Source organism: Gorilla gorilla, chromosome 11 (assembly GCF_029281585.2).
Source record: "Gorilla gorilla gorilla isolate KB3781 chromosome 11, NHGRI_mGorGor1-v2.1_pri, whole genome shotgun sequence".
Lineage (NCBI taxonomy): Eukaryota > Metazoa > Chordata > Mammalia > Primates > Hominidae > Gorilla > Gorilla gorilla.
This window is the reverse complement of record NC_073235.2, coordinates 50,407,412-50,428,612: the sequence shown is the minus strand read 5'-3', so window position 1 is coordinate 50,428,612 and position 21,201 is coordinate 50,407,412. Positions and strand designations below refer to the sequence as shown.

The window sequence follows — 21,201 nt, the reverse complement described above, 5'->3', positions numbered from 1 at the left end:
GTTGTGAGTTTCCCTTTCAGGGAAAAATAATATCCAAGAAACAATCTTTCTGGAATGGTTCAAATGGTTCAAATTTCCTTCCATTTCACATTAATAAACATTTGACCAGAAGGAAATACCAGAGCTTTAAACTTTTGTTACAAGAATAGTCAATTTCCACCAATCTGTAAGACAAGTTTGTTTTTTTTTTAAAGACTAGTTGAAAATCTAAGGTTCTAGAAAATATTTTAAAAGTTAAATATCCTGACTATAGAGTTGTTATATCATGGGACTAGCAGAACACAAAATAACAACATAAAATAACAACTAATATGTAGAATATTTCTCTAGATTATTGTTGTCCTTTAGGTCAAGATAACAGAAGTAAAAGAACCACTTACATTTCACAATGATGAAACCAATTACCAAAAACATAATTTCCTACTTCATTAATGGTACTTTCACACTGACTCTAAAAGTAGAAAAATTGAGGAAAACTAGCAATTACATTTTGGTGATAATTACCCTGCAAGTTAGTGACAGATCAAAGATCAGATAAATTTCCTGACTCTGGTTTTGTCACTAAGCAAGACTGATTAAAACTTAAAAAAATGGTTCACGTAATCAAAATGAATTGTAAATGGTACATGAAAATTACTAAGCATTACCTACACTAAAATAAATGTTTGTAAGAGTAATTTCAGCACAAGAAATAAGGAACAAAAGGGTGGCTTATATGAGCAGAGTTTTAGGTTAAAAAGTTGCCATCTTTGCTCTTTTATTAAAATAAACTACCTTTTAAAACATTTTTATTCAAGAATGATTTTTATTTTCAGGTTAAATATTAATCAACTATAAGATGTCTCGAAAAATAACTCTGAGGGATTTATAGCCAGCATTAGGTAGGCAGGCCAACTCAGACTTTACTAAAGTAAAACGTTAAGTAGTTTTACCTTTTCATGAAATGCTGTGATCAGCCAAAGATCCACATCAACACTGGTGCCTCGTTTTTCTGCACCAATGAACTGTAATATGTTCTCATGCTTCATTCCAGGCAAACTGTAGACTTCGTATTCATTTTGCCATGACTGTTTGTCCTAGAGTCAAAAAGAAAGAATAGTAAGAACACAAGGAATACAGGTTTAATAAACCATGCATAAGAGATTACTCAAATAAGTTCCAAAGTAAAACAAAACAAAACAAAAAAGTCTTAAAAAATTTTTTGTTCTGTTTTGTAATAAGAAAAAGCTCTGACAATAGGTTAACAAATTTATACTAAATGCCTGCCCTTTCCATTCCCTCAAAACGTACTTTTCTGTGTTTCTAGTTTACAAACACAGAAGGTGATCGGAAATGCTGCATTCTGTATCTTACAATGGCAACACATAAGTTACTGCAAGTATTACACTGTAATTTCATCATGGTGTGAAGTTACTTGTGGTACTATTCAGAATAATCTCCTTGAAAGATGAAATTCCGGCAGAATGACTTCCTCTAAATAGAAAACTTATTCTTTTCAAAAACTAACATAATATCAAACATCCTTCAAAAAATGTTTAGCATACCCGACAAGGTCTATGAGAAAGCAAGGGGCAAAGATATGCAATGCAATAATTTAAGACACCATATATTCATTTGTGCCTGCAAGCAATCCATGTCTACTAAGTATCTACTTATAAAAGATTAGCTTCTTTTCACTACTAAAAGACAATAATAGTGAGAGGCACTATGGCATAATGGTTAGAAACCCTTAGAAACTCTCTGCATCCAAACTGTCCAAAGTTAAATCCTGGCTCTCCCACTAACCTCTGGCAAGTTACATAATCCTTCAGTGTCCTCATTAAGTAGAAAAGGCATTGTAGTGTCTGTCTTACAGAATTGTTGTATTATATGTTGCATTTTATGTACATGTGGGTAATATACGTACACATATTAGTGAGTACTCATATATGTAAAACACCCCTACCTGACCCAATAAAAGCATACAATAAAATGTTAGCTACTGTTGTTGCTGTTGTCGGGCTTGTTAATATCATCCAAATGCCTTTCTCTGAGCTTTATGCTTCCTTACACATGGAAATAATTTCTTCCCTTATCTTATTTATGAATCTTGGCACAACAAAATACACTTTCTCTCTGAAAACTAAACTGTGGTTTACAGCTACCAAAAAAAAATGTAATACAGTTCATAAACTCTATGTAAACAGTTTATAGACTGAACAGAGGAGGTAAGATTGAACAGAGGAGGTAAAAAGGTTAAAATCTAGGTATATTAAGACAAAGAAATTGCTTATATGATAACTTTGGAAAAAGAAACATCCACTCTCTAAGTATGGTGGTAGAGCCTGCAACACCAAATCCAGCCAAGACGTCAGTACCAAGGATATCATGAGCTGCCAGGGTATATAAGCAAGAGATGGGGAAGACAGAATCATCACAAATCTATACCACCAACGGAACAAAACAAAACACAAGAATAGCTCAGAGGTACATTAGATCAGAGTTTTATGAGAAGTCCAGCCAACCTTAAAAACAATTCAACAGTAAACCAATTATTTGAAGTCTTGATTGCCTCTGAAAATGCATCAAACAAAAACTGAAATAATTAAACACTCAAAGTAGAATGAAAGTAAGTCAAGTCTGGTGATATACCTCTAAATACCAATTCTAAAACAAAGTATACTACTCTTTTGTTTTTTTGTTTGCTTTCTCTGACAACGTAGGGGGATATTAAAATTTAACCACTCAATTAGACTTGTTTATTGGAATCTTTATCTTTATTTAACATTTCTATAGAATTTTCACTGGCAAAAGATCTACTATGCATTCATTTAATTCCACCACTCCAGACAAACATAATGATTGTTATACTAACAATTCCATTTCTCAGATGCAAAGGCAGCATTAAAAGAGCTGACTGCTTTCCCCAGTATCACAAAGAACCACCTTGGAACATATGGCTTCTGTTTTGAGACTATTTCTGAGTTATGATGACCTAGCCATAAAACATGTATGTAAGATGACAAAACTGCAATAAACATACCTGTATTGGAAATATTTTGACAGCCACATATTCGTTAAGCAACTGGGCTTTCCAGACACAACCAAATCTTCCCCTTGCTTTCACTTCTAATAGCTGCAATGGTTTCAAACCTAGTAATGGAGAAGGTGGGGGTGGTCCTGGGTCCTACAGATAAATAATAATAATACTATAAATAAGCAGAACATGACACACATCAACTCTGAAAATGAGAAAAAAAGTGAGTATACTGAAAAGTCAACTGACAGAAACAGTAAACACATATGAATGACATTAACTTCAATGTTACCATAATTAGATTACTAATTATCTATAGTGATCACAAGGCAGGCAACCTGAATTCAGAGTTTCATAATAATGTTCAGCATTATTGCTATATATGTACCACAGGAGAAAAGATCTAAAATCTTTCTGATCAGTCTCACTAATATTCCCCACTAAGATTTTCTGTGAACTACGAAATACTCCTAACAATATTTCATTTGTTTCATCCAGTGTGTACTTCGAGGAGGATGATTTGAAAAGTGCCAGAAACAGCAAATTATGACTATATATCAGCAAAAACCTCTCCTGAAGATCTATTACTTTCTCCAGTGACTGTTTAAATTTTTTCTTCATTAATCTCAGAGATACCGGCAGTCATTCTTAAACACATTGCAGATAGGTATATCAAATACAAAGCACATACAGGAAATATGTAAGTAAATATTTCTTTAACCAAACTGGTTCATTCTAATTTTAAACATATTAACAATTCATCCCTTTGATCTGAGATAAAAAATCATTTGTGTTCTGGAACTGACTGGCAAAGAAGTACGAATAAAAATCCAGAAAAGAAGTGGTCATCATAGTAGATAACAGGATATGGTAAATGAAAGAAACGTGCACTGCTATAGTTTTTTAAAAATAGAGCAAACATAATATATAAATAAGAATACAGCATCTACAAATCACAAGGAAATCCTATCAAAGCAGAATGCAACCCTTCATTGAAAGCATTCTCTCAGTTCCCTATCTGCAACTAAAGCAAGATGCAGGAAGCCTTTTGGAAAGCTTCCAGAGAAAAGCAACAGAAGGGTGTGGAGGGCTGCATAATGAGTATTTTGAGGAGGAACTAAAATTTCTGTGGCAAAAGCAACTGATATGATGACACTGGGTGGCACCTCAGACACTTGGAAATGGTATGTGATCCCAGATCAATGCATCCTCTCTGCCTTTCTTTTTATCTCTTCTTCTAATGCCTCAAAGACAGTTAGTGCTTTCTTTAGGCATCACTCAGCTCACTAGTGCCACTCAGGAGTTTTAAAAGTTTACTGTGTACTAGAAAGAACCTCAGCAACAGAAACACTGCAAGGTGTTATGTAGGAAAAACATGCAATTTCTTCTTCTAAATGAAACCATCTTTATAAAATGGCTTTAGAATTCCTACTTAAACAGCAAGATAAAACAAAAGACTTCTTGTGACTCATTTCAAACTCAGACTTTTTTTTTTTTTTTTTTTTTTTTGTCTACAAGTTGCTTGTCCTTCCCACATTCAAAACATGAAAGAACATTTCTGTTTAGCAGAGTGACGGGTCAAGGAGGTCAGATATAAATCTTATAGGAAGGATGGGCTCTCAAGTGTGATTCTCAGTGGAGGGGACACAAGAACCTCTAAAGAGTTTTTATTAAAAACTACACCCTCCCTCCCTCATTCTTCAAGTGATCATCTCTATCCAAGAGATTCTACTGATCAGAGCAGACTGCTTATATGAATGTGGAGACAAGAGAAAAAAAGCTTGAAAACAACTCTTCTACAGGAAAGGAAACCATTCAGTCCTCAAGGGCAAAGAGTTATTGTATAACTGCATAAAGACATATTTAAACTAAATAGAAAATGTTAGAAAGGTAGAGAGATAGGTTTCAAACGAGAGGGGATGCCAAAAACTAAAAACTAAAGTATGCAGAAAATGGCTGAAAGCTGAAGAGGAAAAGTAACTAGGTAGAGGGAATACAGTGCTAAATTACAATATTAAGATTTTTAATAGCTTTTATGTACACTGACTGGTAATGTCTCTATAGTTAATCTACACATTACCCATTCTCTGTTCTAAAGGATATCAACAACATGAATATGATTCAGTCTATAAAATAAGATATAGATTATTTAATCCACAATTAATATGTAAGCAATTCAAACTATGATTTTAGTATAACATTAATTTTAGAAAACATAATAATTTTCAATATCTACATTTAAAAAAAAAGTTCATTAAATGTTTTCCAAATGCATATACTTCAAGTTCCCGTACATTCCCAAGGCTCTGTTTAACGAGTTTCTAAGCTATCATTATTTCAGAAAGAAATAATCTTAGATCACCCTCCTACTATAATTTATTCAATATTGTATAGTAATAGCCAGAACAAATATTGTTGTCAAAATTACTTAAAAGGTAAAAGCTTCAATTAGAAAGAATACTGGTCAATTTCGAAAGGGTGACAAAAAGGTCTACAAGGTCTTCCTGCAGAATCTCAAAACCTTTAGCAATGACATGAGCTTTTCAAAAATGGAATTTTAAATAATATTCTTTAATACTCAAAGGATTGGGTTCAAAAATGAGTAACTGTAGGACAGATTATAAAATCTCTAATCCTTTTTAAATAAAAAATTACTAGAATGAAACTTTAAATTCATCTTTAAGTTTCACTCATCCTATAAGAATAGTAGAAATGATTTTCAATTAATTGGCATCATTATAGTAATTTATTCACAAAAAAAATCAATACTTGATTCTAAAAATAAAAATGTATACCTTTAAAATATATGAGCCCCTGGGAAGACAAATGTAGACATAAATTTCAAAATGACAAGCAATTTCTGATGTCATACACAAAATATGGCTTTACCTGGCTACATAGAGAAACCAATGGGGAGCAGAGAGGCACCTATAAGGATTTCAGAATTCCTAAAAACTTCCCTAAATTTCCAGTTCTCTTACAACATCCATGCTATTTTGCAAAACTAAAAAGATATGCATTCGAACACAGTTCTGATTACATTTCTTCTTTATTCATTTATATGTGAAAATTATGGTATCAGAAGACATCAGCTTGAGAACACATACTGAAATGATAACCTGTAAAAAGTAATCTCCTGCCCCCCAAACCACTACCCAATATCATTACTATAACCAACAGTGGAATAAATTATTAGAGGTGGGAAGCTACAAAGTCATCTCTGATCATTTTACTTATTCTGAGTTCTCCATTTGAAGGGTGAATTTTAATCTAATTAAATGCTTAAACCTCAGATAGCAAAATATCATCAAAAGTTATACTCCTGTAGCTAGTTCATTTGCTAAAGATGCCAAAGATGAAGCTATCTAAAAATATCTATTTCACATTTAAATACAATGGGCTGGATTAGAAAATCGACCCCTGTTAAAAATGAACACATGCTGACATTTAAGCTAATGACATATAAAAATTAACCAATACAAGGTTTTTGAGGCGAATGGAGCCGTTAAGGTGTTAACTTCTAATCAAGTAAAACGGTTTTTTCTACATCCTACCTTAAATAAATATAAATACTCTCAGTCTCTTAAAACTAAAAGCCATTCCTAAGTCAAATCAATCACGTTTTAATTATAAAAGCTGGGTGAGGGAGAACCCTTTATGACATAAATGCATAAATTATAGAGGATGCACAGTAAAGCAGTAACAACAACAAAAATCTAAGAACAAAATGTTTAGTATGCATCCACAGAAAGTTCCACAACCATAAAACAAACATCAATGCATCTTACCTCTATCATTATATGAAAGGCGTGCTTGTGAAGAAAAAACACAGGCAAAAGAAATTACGATTCATATCCAGAATGAAATGAAAAATGACACATCAGTTACAAAAGTGAAGGAAAGAGAATAATGGTTTAGTATTTTAAAAGTTGGCAATGATCCAAAGTTTTACATTGTTTAAATAAAGATAGGGAACACTTTCCTTATAAACGGGAAAGTAATATCAAAAAGAACCCCTTAGATATGAGAGATAGGTGGTAAACAAATTCTTGACTCCAGTATAATCCCAAGTTAACTGATCCAATGACTTCATGCCTGCAAACAAACTAAATCAAGTCTTAAATAATGATTATTTATTTTTCTAAGAGCCTCTAAAGTCTAAATTATAAAACAAGGAATTTACAAATTGCAATTGCCTTCTCGACACTAGAGGGCAGTATTGCCTTTAGCAAAAACGAGCTAGCAGCCCTAACAAATTTATATATAGCTAGAATCAGTTTCTCAGACTTTCTGATAGTTGTCTTAAGAACCTCTAGAATTTCCTATTTCCTGAACTGCCTCACTTCCCTTTCATGGAAGACAGAATCATAATGGTGAGACAGAAAAATGTTTCTGGTGGCTATGTGCGTGCACCATAATACACCATGGCAAGAAACTAAGACAGGAAAACAAGATCATCAGAATTAAGTAAAACATAGTGACAGAATATTATCAAACCTACTTGCCCAGCACATCAAGGTGAAGCAGTTAAGCAGCGGTGGCCCTGGGAACAAGTAATCACACATCTCACATCTAAAGACACTCAGACACTGATAGAGAATAGGATTTTCATTTTTCCAGTCATCCCAAAATAGGTAAGGGTCTAAATTTAAAATTAAAAGAAATATGATCACCAGTGGTAGGGAAGGCTGAGAATTCCTCCAATGGATGATGGTTATGTTCCCCAGTTTCCAATATTTCTATAGAGAACAATAGCACTGACAAAACAGAACAGACAACTCATTTATCTGTACCAGTTGCTTAACTAGTTTTCTTCCTTCTAGATTTTATTCCTGTGATAATGATTCAAGAGTATATATAATTCATCCAAAAGGCTGAGACAATCCTACTATCAAAACATCTTATCCAGTACTCCAGAGTAAAATTAATCCCTTGAAAGAAATACATGCCAACTGAATAACTAGACTATGGTTTCCAAAGGCTCAAGGATCTCTCAGATCTTGTTTAAATACAGGTGTTTTCAGAGATAAAGATGACGCCATACTAGCACTGTGCAAGTAGGTGCTATCCATACATCTTACCAAAAAGTATGTATCTGCCCAATACATTTCCCAAGAAATGAACATTAGGATAAGCTATAAAATAACCCTAACTGACACCAAGAACAAGCCTCAAAATATCAACTATGCAACAAAATATGAACGGTAAAAACGGAATAAAAAAATACATTCACTTAAGTACATGAATAAATACAAAATAACCACATGTTTGCTTAATACACTTCTCAATAAATGAGGATTAGAATAAACAAACAAGAGACACCAGCAACAGTCCTCAATGTATAAACTACATGACAAAATAAGAGGGGTAAAGCAAAATTTTTTTAAATGGCCAGGTGTGATAGCTCATACCTATAATCTCTGCATTTTGGGAGGCCAAGGCAGGAGGATCTTTGAGCTCAGGAGTTCGAGACCAGCCTAGGCAACATAGGGAGATCCCTTCTCTACAAAAATTTTTTTTAAAAATTAGCTGGGCGTGGTTGCATATGCCTGTGGTCCCAGCTACTCGGATGTCTGAGGAGGGAAGACATCTTGAGCCTGGGAGTTTGAGGCTGCAGTGGGCTGTGATCATGCCACTGCATTTCCGCCTGGGTGACAGAGCGATACCTCATCTCCAAAAATATTTATAAAGTAAAATAAAATGCACTAAAATATACAACTAAGCAAAAAGCAAACAAAACTCTGGATTCACAACACAGAAAATGTAGCTTGACTATTATATACTATAACTGTAGGTAACGGTGAAAATCGAATCTGCACATTAATATCAAGCTATTAGGTTTGTAGGTGAGAAAAAGACTTGTTGCTTCTCCCTGAGGTGGAAAAAAAACTACTGCCAAATATCAGAAAAGAATGTAGTTCATTCATTCATTCATTCATTCATCCAACAAATTTTACTGAGTAACTAGTCTGTGCCAGGCACTGACTAGCCAGGCTCTCATGAAGCTTGCAGCAGTGCAGGACAGAAGGACTAATCAACAATTCACACTAATAAAAAGGAATTCAGTACCTTCAACATCTGTAAAGAGAAACCTGACTTATAACGACAGGTAAAGTCTGAGAAGATTTCCCTGTGGAGAACACCCTTGAGAAATGGAGTAAGTACTAGGGGGAAGCAGTTAAGGTGAAAAACAGAGTTGAGACATCCTAGTTTCCTGGCTTATGCAACCAAATGGACAGTGGTTCCATTTACTGAGAACCAGGTTTGTGAGAGACAATCACTACCTGTGAATGGTAAGTGCTTGGAGACATATAAATGGAGATATTTAGTAAACACATACACAGATCTGGAATACAAAAAATCTTTCCAGAAAATAGAGATTTTTGTTTATATACTATAAATATGTATATATGATATGTATTATAAGATTTCTTTTATTTACTATTCAGACCATTCCAAGAAATATCTGTATCTCTGTATCTAGAGAGAGAGAGACTGATTTTTTTCTGGGAGTGGAGATACCTCACTCAACTTTTTAGGACTACTAAGACGAATTAAGGTCCTCCTATCCAAACTATATGAAAACTGACAAATTCTGAATTTGTTTCCTCTTAATATCAACTAATTATTTTACATTCTAAGAAATTTTACCATTTTAAATTTTAAAAAGACTATCCTGACAAGCAGAATAGAAATAGAATTTATAAATAATACAGTATATGCAAGGACAATGTTTCTGAACTAAGGAAAGCAAGACATACATTAAGAGATTCAACAGTATTGACATGTCAATTGCACAGCAATGATTCCAGCCAATTAGATCGTCAAAATTCCTCTGTGATAATTCCTACTTCCTACAGTTTCTCTCATCTTACTCCTCTTGAAAGGAAAGCAAAGAAAGGCCAAGGCAGGTGAAATGAAGATTCTGGATATGTTCCCTAAGAAGTAGAGCACCTCAAGGTAGCCAGCACTGGAGTTAAAAGTCTGAAAAAAACGTAGGTATGCCCATTCTCCTTTTGGGGTTGCTGCTTAAAAGAATCAGGTTTATGACTGGCTACAGAAGTTTATTTTGATTTATTTTCATATCTGTATTCTGCAAGTGTAGCTGAAAAAACCAGAAAAGAAACCATGTTACACATGAATAAATTGTGAGATGGTAAAATGGTTATCTACAAGGCCACATACAGTCACTATGAAAACTATTTTAAATGTAGTTTATATACTCTGATCTCTTTATCCTACTTTTTTTTTTTTTTTGAAACAGAGTCTTGCTCTGTCACCCAGGCTAGAGTGCAACGGCATGGTCTCAGCTCACTGCAAGCTCCGCCTCCCAGGTTCAAGCAATTCTCCCACCTCAGCCTCCCAAGTAGCTGGGATTACAGGTGTGCGTCACCATGCCTGGCTAATTTTTGTATTTTTAGTAGAGACGGGGTTTCCCCATGTTGTTTTCCCATGTTGGCCAGGCTGGTCTCAAACTCCTGACCTGAGGTGATCCACCCACCTCGGCCTCCTAAAGTGCTGGGATTACAGGTCTGAGCCACCACACCCAGCCCCTGCTTTGGTTTTTTTATGGACTCCACTTAATTATTTATTGAAATAAGCCATTCAATCAATGGGCAATAATCCTTGGATATAAATGCCCAGGCTTTGCCACCCACTAGGGTGACTCTAAGCCAAGTCACTTCATCTATGAATGCCTCAATTTTCTTATCTATAAAACGGACTTCAAAACTACAATGAGATAGCATCTCACAACAGTCAGAATGGCTGATTATTAAAAAGTCAAGAAACAACAGGTGCTGGCGAGGCTGTGGAGAAATGGGAACACTTTTACATTGTTGGTGGGAATGTAAATTAGTTCAACCATAGTAGAAGACAGTGTGGTGATTCCTCAAGGATCTAGAACCAGAAATACCATTTGACCCAGCAATCCCATTACTGGGTATATATCCAAAGGAATATAAATCATTCTATTATAAAGACACATGCACACGTATATTTACTGCAGCACTATTCACAACAGCAAAGACATGGAATCAACCCAAATGCCCATCAATGATAGACTGGATAAAGAAAATGTGATACATGTATACCATGGAATACTATGCAGCCATAAAAAGGAATGAGATAATGTCCTTTGCAGGGACATGGATGAAGCTGGAAGCCATAATCCTCAGCAAACTAACCCAGGAACAGAAACCCAAACACCACATGTTCTCACTCATAAGTGGGAGTAGAACAATGAAAACCCATGGACACAGGGAGGGGAACAACATACACTGGGGCCTGCAAGGAGCAGGGGAACAAGGGAAGGGGAGCATCAGGACAAATAGTTAATGCATGTGGGGCTTAAAACCTAGCTGACGGGTTGATAGGTGCAGCATACCACCATGGCACAGATATACCTATGTAACAAACCTGCATGTTCTGCACATGTATCCCAGAATTTAAAGTAAAAAAATAAAAAAATAAAATGGACTTGATAAATAGGACAGAACCCCATGGTACTAACAAATTAAATGAGTTAATATGTGTAAAGTGATCTGTATAGTGCCTGATACAATACTCAAAATGAATCTTTTATTACACCAAGTTAATTTCAAAGTATTTGTGTAAAGTGATCTGTATAGTGCCTGATACAATACTCAAAATGAATCTTTTATTACACCAAGTTAATTTCAAAGTATTAACATATATCAACAATAATTTCAGTAAAAATGATTCTGTTTGAGTTCAATTTTGAAGTTGTTACTCTAACACCAGTAACAGTGAATACTTACTGAGCACTTAGCATTAGCTAGGCACCCACATGTGGCTCCTCTCCCAATCAGTACAGATCTGGAATCAGACATTTTTCCTCCCTTCCTCCAGTCTTTGCCTAAAATTGTTGAAGCAACTCACTTCTTACACTCTTTACCCTTCATTTCCAGGCTACAGTCAAACAATCATCCTGTGTTACTTCACCTACATATTAACTGTAGGCCCCAGAAGGGGAAGCAAGTACTGTCCTCGTGCCACTTTTACCATACACACAGCATGGTGCCTGGCACACCATAGGCAATCAAGCATTGAGTGAGCGGTTAAGCAAAAATGAAAACCCTGAACAATTCCTAGCTCATCTGCTACAAGCAGCTTTAGCTAACAATGGGACGTTTTTCATTTCTATTATCTTAATTTAAAAAAAAAGATTTGACAGCAATGAAGTAACTAGGAATGAAAGAACAAGGTCTAGGATGAGGTCCAGGAAATGAAGAACACAGGAAAAAAACAAACTCACTTCCTCCTAAATACACATCTCCTTGCCAGAGAAGGAGGATAAATTATATACTCTGGTCCATATGCACCAATCAACTGACAGACGAGACCCTGTACAAGCCAAAGAAAACCTGAACTCAAGATTTCAAAATTTAAACAGAAGTCACTTTTAGAAATAAGGTGCACTAATTAATTTTAATGTGCAACTTTACCTTATTTTAAGCTATTGATAAAGGTTTAAATTTTCTACTTTCTCCCCTTCCTCCCTTTTTGCTTTTGGACACAGAATTTTAGACAATCTCCAACTGGCCTTGTCTGAGCATTTGTAAGTGGAATAAATTATATATGCCTGATGAGAGTAATTTTTTTTGTCAAGCTGCATGTCGAGATAACTTATGACACTTCTCCCCACAATTAGAAGTATATATTTAAAGTAAGTTGTAATTTAGGTTACCAATACAAAAATAATCACACACCAAGGTAGGACACAGAACAACATCTATAGTAGCCCTATACTATTTCTTAGACATACACATACACACACCCACACCCACACACACACACACACACACAAAAGAATGCTCACGCCTAAGACAATAGCATTATGTCATATTTCAAACATACTAAAAAAATACAGTTGCAAATATTTGTGAGATGTGAGTTCTGTCTTTGCAGAAACCTAATACAAACTCTAAGCTTAAAAAAAATCACATTGTACACCTTAAATATACAAAATTTTTACCAAAAAATCAAATTTTGCTATTTCATAAGCATACAATAAAACTTTATTACATTTCACTTAAAAACACATAATTTAATAAAACAAAAGATTAAAAATATCAATCTGAAAAGCTGTCCATATACTGTTAAATTAAAATAAGCCAGTTGTGGAATAGTTTATAGTTTATAAAAAAGAAAACATATATACTCAAAAAAATAAGGCTAGAGAAAGGTGCCAAGGGATACACGCCAATCTGTTAAAATTGATTATTTCAGGAAAGTGACAGAGAAAGGGAAAAGAGGAGAAAATGATTCTATTTTTTCATACGTCTTTCTGTACAGTTTGTCTTGATACCACAAGCATGTATTTATAATTAACTTTTTAATTAGAAGAGAATTTTAAATGAAGAGAGAAAAAGCAGAAGAGAAAGAGATGTGTTCATAAACTCCAATCAGTAGTCAACCTATTTCAAGACATGTTTCTATGAATGTAATATTTTGTAAGTATAACTTGTTATTAGCATATTAAATACTCAATAAATTTAGTAAATTTCTCCTGCACCCTCCCCCAATAAGGAAGCAGTATACTATTCTAAATTAACTTGGCTGAAAAATGTTTTCCTACCCTTTCAGATTCTTATTAATTTTAAATACATAAACTCATGTTCAAGAAGAAAATCCTACAAAGCATTTTCACAGATGGCTTGGTTTCTCAGTGAATAGCAATCTGACATAGCATGAAATGACAACCTATTATCACTTTAATGCTAAGGTCAAAAGGATTATTTTGTATGCCTAATTTAGGTATCCCAAAGCTTTAGTCCTTATCAGACCCACACCTAGACAAACTATCATAAAGTAAAGATTGAACAGGCTGATGTTATTTAAGAAAGAACTAATTTTCAATACTGAAGTGCTACTTATATAGCCTTTAAAAGTAAACAAGAAGCTAACTTCGTGCCTTGTTAAAGGTAGGTCATTTCTAACCCTTAAAATTCATTTTCTTATCAAGTGGTATTTTATCAGCACAAATATAGATCTTATAAGCAGGAAACAAGCTCACATATGGTTATGAAAGTGGCGCCATTTTACTGAAACTGCATTAACTCTAACCACAATAAGACTTCTTAATAATAGAGTCCATCAATTCCCTCATATTCATGACTCACTGTCACCAGAAAAACCAGTTTGCATTCGGTTTACTCAATGCATATTATAAAAGCATCTTCCTATATGTGGGAAGATAGTTTCAGCACAGGCAAAAGAAAAGTGAGCTGGGTAACGAAAACAGATAGGATGCTTCAGTCTGTGATTACAGAAAGAACTGAATAATGTCACTCTCTTATAAATGCCTGAAATACTTCAACTTATTTTACAGCCCCCCACAAAATCATGGCCTCAAGATTTCTCTCAACGCAAAGCCCTAAAGCACCTGAATGTTTATTAAAGGAATCCCTGGACATACTTCATTATCATCTCAGTATAATTCCAAATGCAACAAACTCAATTTAGCAATTCAGCACTTACTGAATGATTATTCCATACAAATACTGTGTAAGACACAGCAGTAATTACAATACATATCTCATCTTCAAGAGGCTTACAATCTAGTGGGAGAATAAAACACATTATGAGCCCTTCTCAACTGGGGTTATTTATCTGAATGACAAATGAAAGAATGACCCAAGCACTATTTTCTCAAATCTTTCAAGGAGGATTACAACTAATACAATGTTAGATGCATATGACAGATGTTTTGGGGTGTAATGGGAAGAAAGTACCAAAAGACAAAGAGAGTATGGAAGACCACATGTCATGCTCCAACTGTGTATTCTTTGCTGTGGCTCACTGAGAGCCCACACATATTTTAAGCACATAAGTAACATAATCAAACATGTAAAATGCTATTCTGGCAATAGTACAGATGAAGGGAGAAAAATGGAAGCAAGAAGGCCAACTTTGAGATTACAGAAATAATCTTAGCCTTAGGAGTAATAATGTCCTGAACTACAATAGGATCAATCAGGATGAAAAGGTGAATGAAGAGGACTTGGTAAATGACAGAGCCAAGAATAGTTGTCTCCAAGGCTTTCATCCAGGATGAATAAGAATAAAGTGATACCATGAAACAATGACAGAAATATAGGACTTATGGAAAAAAAAAAAAAAACGACCAGAAAACTGCTTTTTTCTATGCCTTCGACTGTGCTAAATTTATTCTAGAATTTGTATTTTTATTGGTTACTAGGAACCATAATGAAAGACCAGATTTTAAAGTACTTATACCCCTACATCACTTCTTCAGGACAAAATACTAACACAACCAGGAAAAACTCTAAACAATTTGATGTCATAGAGATAAAGAATCCCTCACCTAACTGCCAGAACCAGCTTACTAATAATGAGAACAATGTCTTACAACAGACCAGTTCATTCACAAACCATCCTTTAGCCAAAGCTTAGAGGAAAAGCCTCCCTAAGAAAAAGAATGACAAATGTTATGGCACTGTCTAAAAGCACTTAAAGAATCCAGAGGAAGAATGTTCCAAAAATGTGCGGCAAGACTGTAAGATATTTTCCTAACTGGTGTAAAGTTGAAATATGGGGACGTGAATATGGGGTGAAATACAGAAGTCACTTTAAGACTTCAAATCTCTCTCTCCTACTTATCCTACCCTTCGATAAAGTCTTAATAGGAATTGGCAGTATCGACTCAAGCACAGAAATTTTTATCTACAGCCCAATCACATGTTTATAAACCCTATTCTAAAAAGGGTCATCAACCCTATTCCAAAATGTACTTTAGAATTTTTGGAAATTTTTAATGGAAAACACATGAATATGCCCTTCTATGTATCTATGACTTCTTTACTTCTCTTTTTGCCCTATGTGAGACAATGTTTACATAAGATGATGTTATTCCTCATTTTAGTAGTCACAAATTATTCAATATCCAAAAGTAGGAAAATAAATTAGCCTACAGGATGATTTTGAGATGGCAGAAAAGTTTACTGAATTATATGAAACAAAAGGCATTTGCTTTATGAAAAAAGAGGCAGAACAGCGTAAGTAATAAGAACAAAGCTTTAGTGTCAAAGAGTCCTTGGGTCAGATTTTTCTATCTATAAAATGGAGATTTTACTACATAAACAACTCTGTGAGATGAAAGTAAATTAGTATTTTCCATACCTGGCTGGTCACCAGAATCGCCTGGGAAGCTTATTAAAAACATAACATCCCATGCCCCATTCCATACTTTCAGGAGTGTGGTCCCAAAATTTGTATTTTTTAACAAATTCTAAAGATGATAATCAGTCTCACAACTTGGAAATCATTGAAAAAAATATATTTTATGCTTTTTATATGTTCCCATATAATTTATATCTTTATGTATAATGTAACTTAACAGTGCCCTAGTACACTGTAAAATGTTCAATAAATGCTTGATGTAATTATCATTATTTTGAAATAGAAGATAAAACTAAGCCTTTTGTTACATGATGGCCACGAAGTGGTCTTGCAGAACAGTTTGCATAAACCTCTCAGCAAAAACAAGATTTGAAGCACGAAACCATACTGCTTCAGAGACTGCGAGAGATGACAAAAGTGAAGTTCCACACTGATGACAATGCCCCTTTCCACAACATAGTTTATGACAGAAGGAAAGCATAAAGTCAGGCCTGTCTTGTATTTTTCATACCAAAGCTTGATCACACCAGGTGACTTTATCACAAAATCTTTACATTTCTTCCTTATTTTTCAGAAATTCATACAAATTCATATAAACTCATGACAGAGCATGTAAGTACTAAATAAATGTGTACAGTAACTTTAACCATAACAAATATCTAAAACCCACAGAGATGTACGGATACTTACAGAAAATCCCTGGTTCTTATTTATGCATAACATCAATCCTTTTTAAAAGTCCAAACCCTTCAATTATTTAGTCTTTCTTAAAAAACTGACCACATACATAGGATATAAAGCCCTTTAAGAAAAGCTTTAAGCACATTTTTGTAACAATACTGTATACGGATCAGTGTTATCTATAAGATTACATTTTAAAACTCCTCCTATAAAAACCTTAACAAATTTATTTATAAATGTGGTTCCCGGCTTGTTCCTAGCATATCACAGATCTGGTAAATTCAGGAAACTATTATAATACTGAATAATCTCTCTTCTAAATTTTGATACTAAAATTTTTTAAAAGTTATCACTGACAGAAGGTAAAGTGTATCCTATGGCCATTTGGAGTAAACTACATAGACTAGGTACTAAAACTTTTTATTTTAAAACACTTTTTAGAAATGATTCTTAATGAACACAAACTTAGTTACTACTGTTTAAAAGTTAAAATACTCAAGGTGTACAAAATAATGTTTACCTAATTACCGAACATGGTATTTTACCTTTGGGTTTATTTCTCTATATACACATCTTACAAAGATTATGGGAATCCATGATCTAATGCTAACAGATTGCTGCAAGCGCTGAGAAATAAATGTGTTATATAAATAAAGCTTAGAGGGAAGGAGTTGTTTTGGTCATTAAATTATAGGACTTTACCATTTTTTCTATCAAGTTTTAACCATTAATCCTTCTGGTATTAAAGAAGCAAAGTTACACCAAGAGATTCAGAAGGCTGAGGTAATGTGATCTTAAGAGTTAAAAGAAACACAGTAAAAACTAGAATTCAGAGATGTCTCAAGCAAGTAAAACCAAAAGTTATCAGTTTTCGTAGACCTGTAGAATACTAACTACTTCCATGAAAAGTCCTTATAAATACCAGACCTGCACAAAGTGTCTACATGATAAGAGAATGTAGAAAATTTAATGAATTTAATCTGATTACTCTCCACACCTATATTTCCAGAAATATTTGGGGTGTGATGTGTGACAATCAAGAGCCTTAAAGAAGTTTTTAGTCTTCAGTACACACTTGGTATGAGGCAACCAAAAAAAATACTTGATCTACCAACAACACATGGTAAGAAAGGTTACTTTTCTGCTCCTCTTCCCTACAAAAACATTTTTATGGAGGTATCTTCCTGAAGGCTTTATGAAACCTCTCTTTTCTATACTTTTTTGGTTACTTTCCTGAGTCTATCCCCATGGATGAAATGTTTTGCCAAGTGGTCTTGAAAAAGGCACAGAAATTTAGAAATGGAGGAGGGGACAGAGGGCAAAGACAGGGTTATGATTTCACTTCTCCATCATAAATGACTTCTCAAGAAGCAAAGCAGGTTAGTATTAGCATGAGAGTAAAACTCTCCAAAGAGGAATAGAAATGGGAATATCCCTTCATTCTACTCGACCTCAACCCTAAAGTGAGAAAAGTTAAGGACACGGTAGGTACATTAATAAGTTTGCAAAGTTAGCTAGAGTTCTCATGACAATAAACATTCAAAAATTAACTCCAAAGGAAAATAATCTGTAATAAGTTAGTGGGTTTCACCACAGTAATATTTCTCAAAAATATAAAATTTAAAACACTACAAAGTACAGGACAATAACTTACTTGAGTTGGAACAAGTACAGGAGGGTAGGCCATCTTGTGATGCCTGTACACCCAAAATGCACAAATGACAATCCCCGCAATTAACATAAGTGGCACCAAGGAATAGAGCAGGATGTTGTAATAGGGTGGCTTAGGTGTAACTGGATTTGAAGTGGCTGTGGAAAAGGGGGGGAAAAATAACTCAGATTTGGTCTACAAAATTCTATAATAAATATCTGTCATAGTCTCAAATTTTGGGGAAGAGGTAGGGGCAAATTATTCCATCAACACAAATATATTTTGTTTCCAATCTACAGTTGAGCAAACCTATGTATTTTCCGTGTGAACTTACGCTGTGTGACTTCCATCTCCGGAAAATAAGAAAACTTTTCATTACACATATTGCCCTCACAGCAACAAAAATATACTTCAGGGCTGTCTTTTTTTTCTACACAATCAGTCCTATAAATAAGCAGAGAAAAAATAATTAAAATCAATATTATTATACTGACCCTACAACAGGTGTTTTTATTCTGCAATAAAATAATAAATTAGTCATTTATATTCAACTTCAAGATTCGTATTAATATCTAATAATTCTTAAAAACCAAAAATGTTCCTGGATTCCTGTTACTAAATCTCTTTAGAAAAAAAAAAATTAACAACTGATTTTATAACAATCACATTGACTACTAGAGACTATTGCTGTAATTTGGTTTTTAATGAGCAACCTAAGGCAAGCATCTTTTTTTATTTTTTTAATTATTAGAAAAGCTTGAAGAGGACATAAAGTCAATGAGGCAATTTGGTCAAAGAGTGCTTTTGCTCACAGGAAATAGGGCATTTCCATTTTGTGAATACAGAAACTGAAAACTATATATAAAACTGTGTATGTGTGTGTATGTATACATATAAATAACATACACACATGCTAAGTGATAAAAGCTCATATCTCATGGGTGAAACATTTCAACATCAGAAACCCAAACTAGGCTGAGAAATTAATACTGTCACTGTTTTTTAGAGTGTAGATTTCAATTCCCTGAATGCAATGAACAGGGTTGAGATGAGCAATAAGTAGAAAACAAACACGTAAACAATAATCATATAGCACCTACTAACTCAAACGGATTAGAATTAAACCAAAAAAATAAAAATAAAGTAGCCTTCTATATAGGACCTTAAGTCATGAAAAGACCTGGATTTAGCCTCTAGAACAAATCCTCATCAGCCACTAATAAACAGCTAAACCTATTAAAAAAAAATCAACATCAGATGAACTTAAAAGATGTATCTTAATAACAAACTGAACTTTTTTGATAGTTGTCAGAATAATAAGGTAGAATTTAATTCTTAAGTGAAAAGCTGAAGAAATTTCAGGGAGAAATTTGGCAGGAGGTTTTTTAAAGACAAATGAAAGCTAAATTTTAACCATTTATAAAGAGAAATATATAAATTTAAAAACATATTTAAAATCATGTCTCAAATTACAACAGATTAACATGATTACTTAGCCTAATTAATTCAATAAAGTTACTTTTCACCATTCAATTTCATTCTTCTTTTATCATTTTCTTTTCTTCCACACTTTGACAATTCTTGAATCTTCTTTTCCTCTTACTTCTCTTACTATCCTATTTGTTTTCAATCAAATTTAGAGTATAAAAACAAAAATTTTATAGCTTAAAATTAGCATTTAACCTCCAGACACAAAGATGGTATAGTAATTACCATTCTAAGAGCAAGTATTTGCAATGAATAACACACTTGCAGACTCCAGTGAAAATGGCTCACTACTCTTTTTGGCACTATCCGAGTCTCATATAGCTGGAGTATTGTCTTTAGGTAAAGAGCAAAGTAGTTTTCTACTACAAAAAAGAATAGGAATCCCTGATTCCAACTAAATGATAAAAGATAGTTTGGGATAAAGATGATTCCCAAACTCATTTTTCCCCAATTTCTTCCTGTGTACCTTTCGTAACAGCACATATCACTTGACCACTTCTGTTAGCAGAGGCTGATAATCAGAAATGCAGCTAAAATATATAAGTACATAGAAATAATCCCTGGAAAATTCACATACTTAGAAGTACATTCTAAATACGAAATATATATCTAAATCTAAATGACTGTGTTGTAATTTCTCACAAAAAGTGTAGTTAATCCAATTTTCAAGGGCCTATTCAATGCATTTTGCTCTTAGTCACATATAGCTAATCAAACACAGATTCCAGGTAATCAACTGAGGCTCTCAAAAGTGATCCAGAAGTATCTAGTGTTCACTGTATACAGCAGTACTTTTTGGCTCCAAAATGTCTGTTTATCTAGGACTTCACAGCTTCTGCCTGTCTTCAGCACCTACCCACAGTAGAAATCCTGTGGCCCAGGCAGTTAAGGGATCACCCTAACAGCTATGGGACTCCATACAGAAAGATCACAGGCAGTCAATAACATGACCACTGTATTTTACTTCCAGTACAGAGTAAAGCAATTAAAACAAGTATGTAGTTTGAGGACTGTTAGTTCTGATGAAATTCTGAATGTCAAGTTAAAATGTCTCTTGGGGTAGACCAGGCATGGTGGCTCACATCTGTAATCCTAGCACTTTGGGAGGCTGAGGTAGGCGGATAACCTGAGGTCAGGAGTTTGAGACCAGCTTGACCAACATGGAGAAACCCTGTCTCTACTAAAAATACAAAACTAGCCA

General features: G+C 34.1%; 1 protein-coding gene across 2 annotated transcripts in view; it reads right to left on the bottom strand.

The window, feature by feature from the left end:
* ACVR2A (activin A receptor type 2A) overlaps positions 1-21,201 on the bottom strand; it is an 86,371-nt gene that overhangs the window by 12,451 nt on the left and 52,719 nt on the right. For both annotated transcript variants that reach the window (XM_055380171.2, XM_063694833.1), the window contains exons 3-6: positions 18,847-18,956; positions 18,516-18,670; positions 3,023-3,166; positions 933-1,076 (exon numbers count right to left, since the gene is read on the bottom strand). In XM_055380171.2, coding sequence (XP_055236146.1) covers positions 933-1,076; positions 3,023-3,166; positions 18,516-18,670; positions 18,847-18,895 — 492 coding nt within the window. In that variant the 5' untranslated portion in view covers positions 18,896-18,956. The remainder of the gene's footprint in view (positions 1-932; positions 1,077-3,022; positions 3,167-18,515; positions 18,671-18,846; positions 18,957-21,201) is intronic.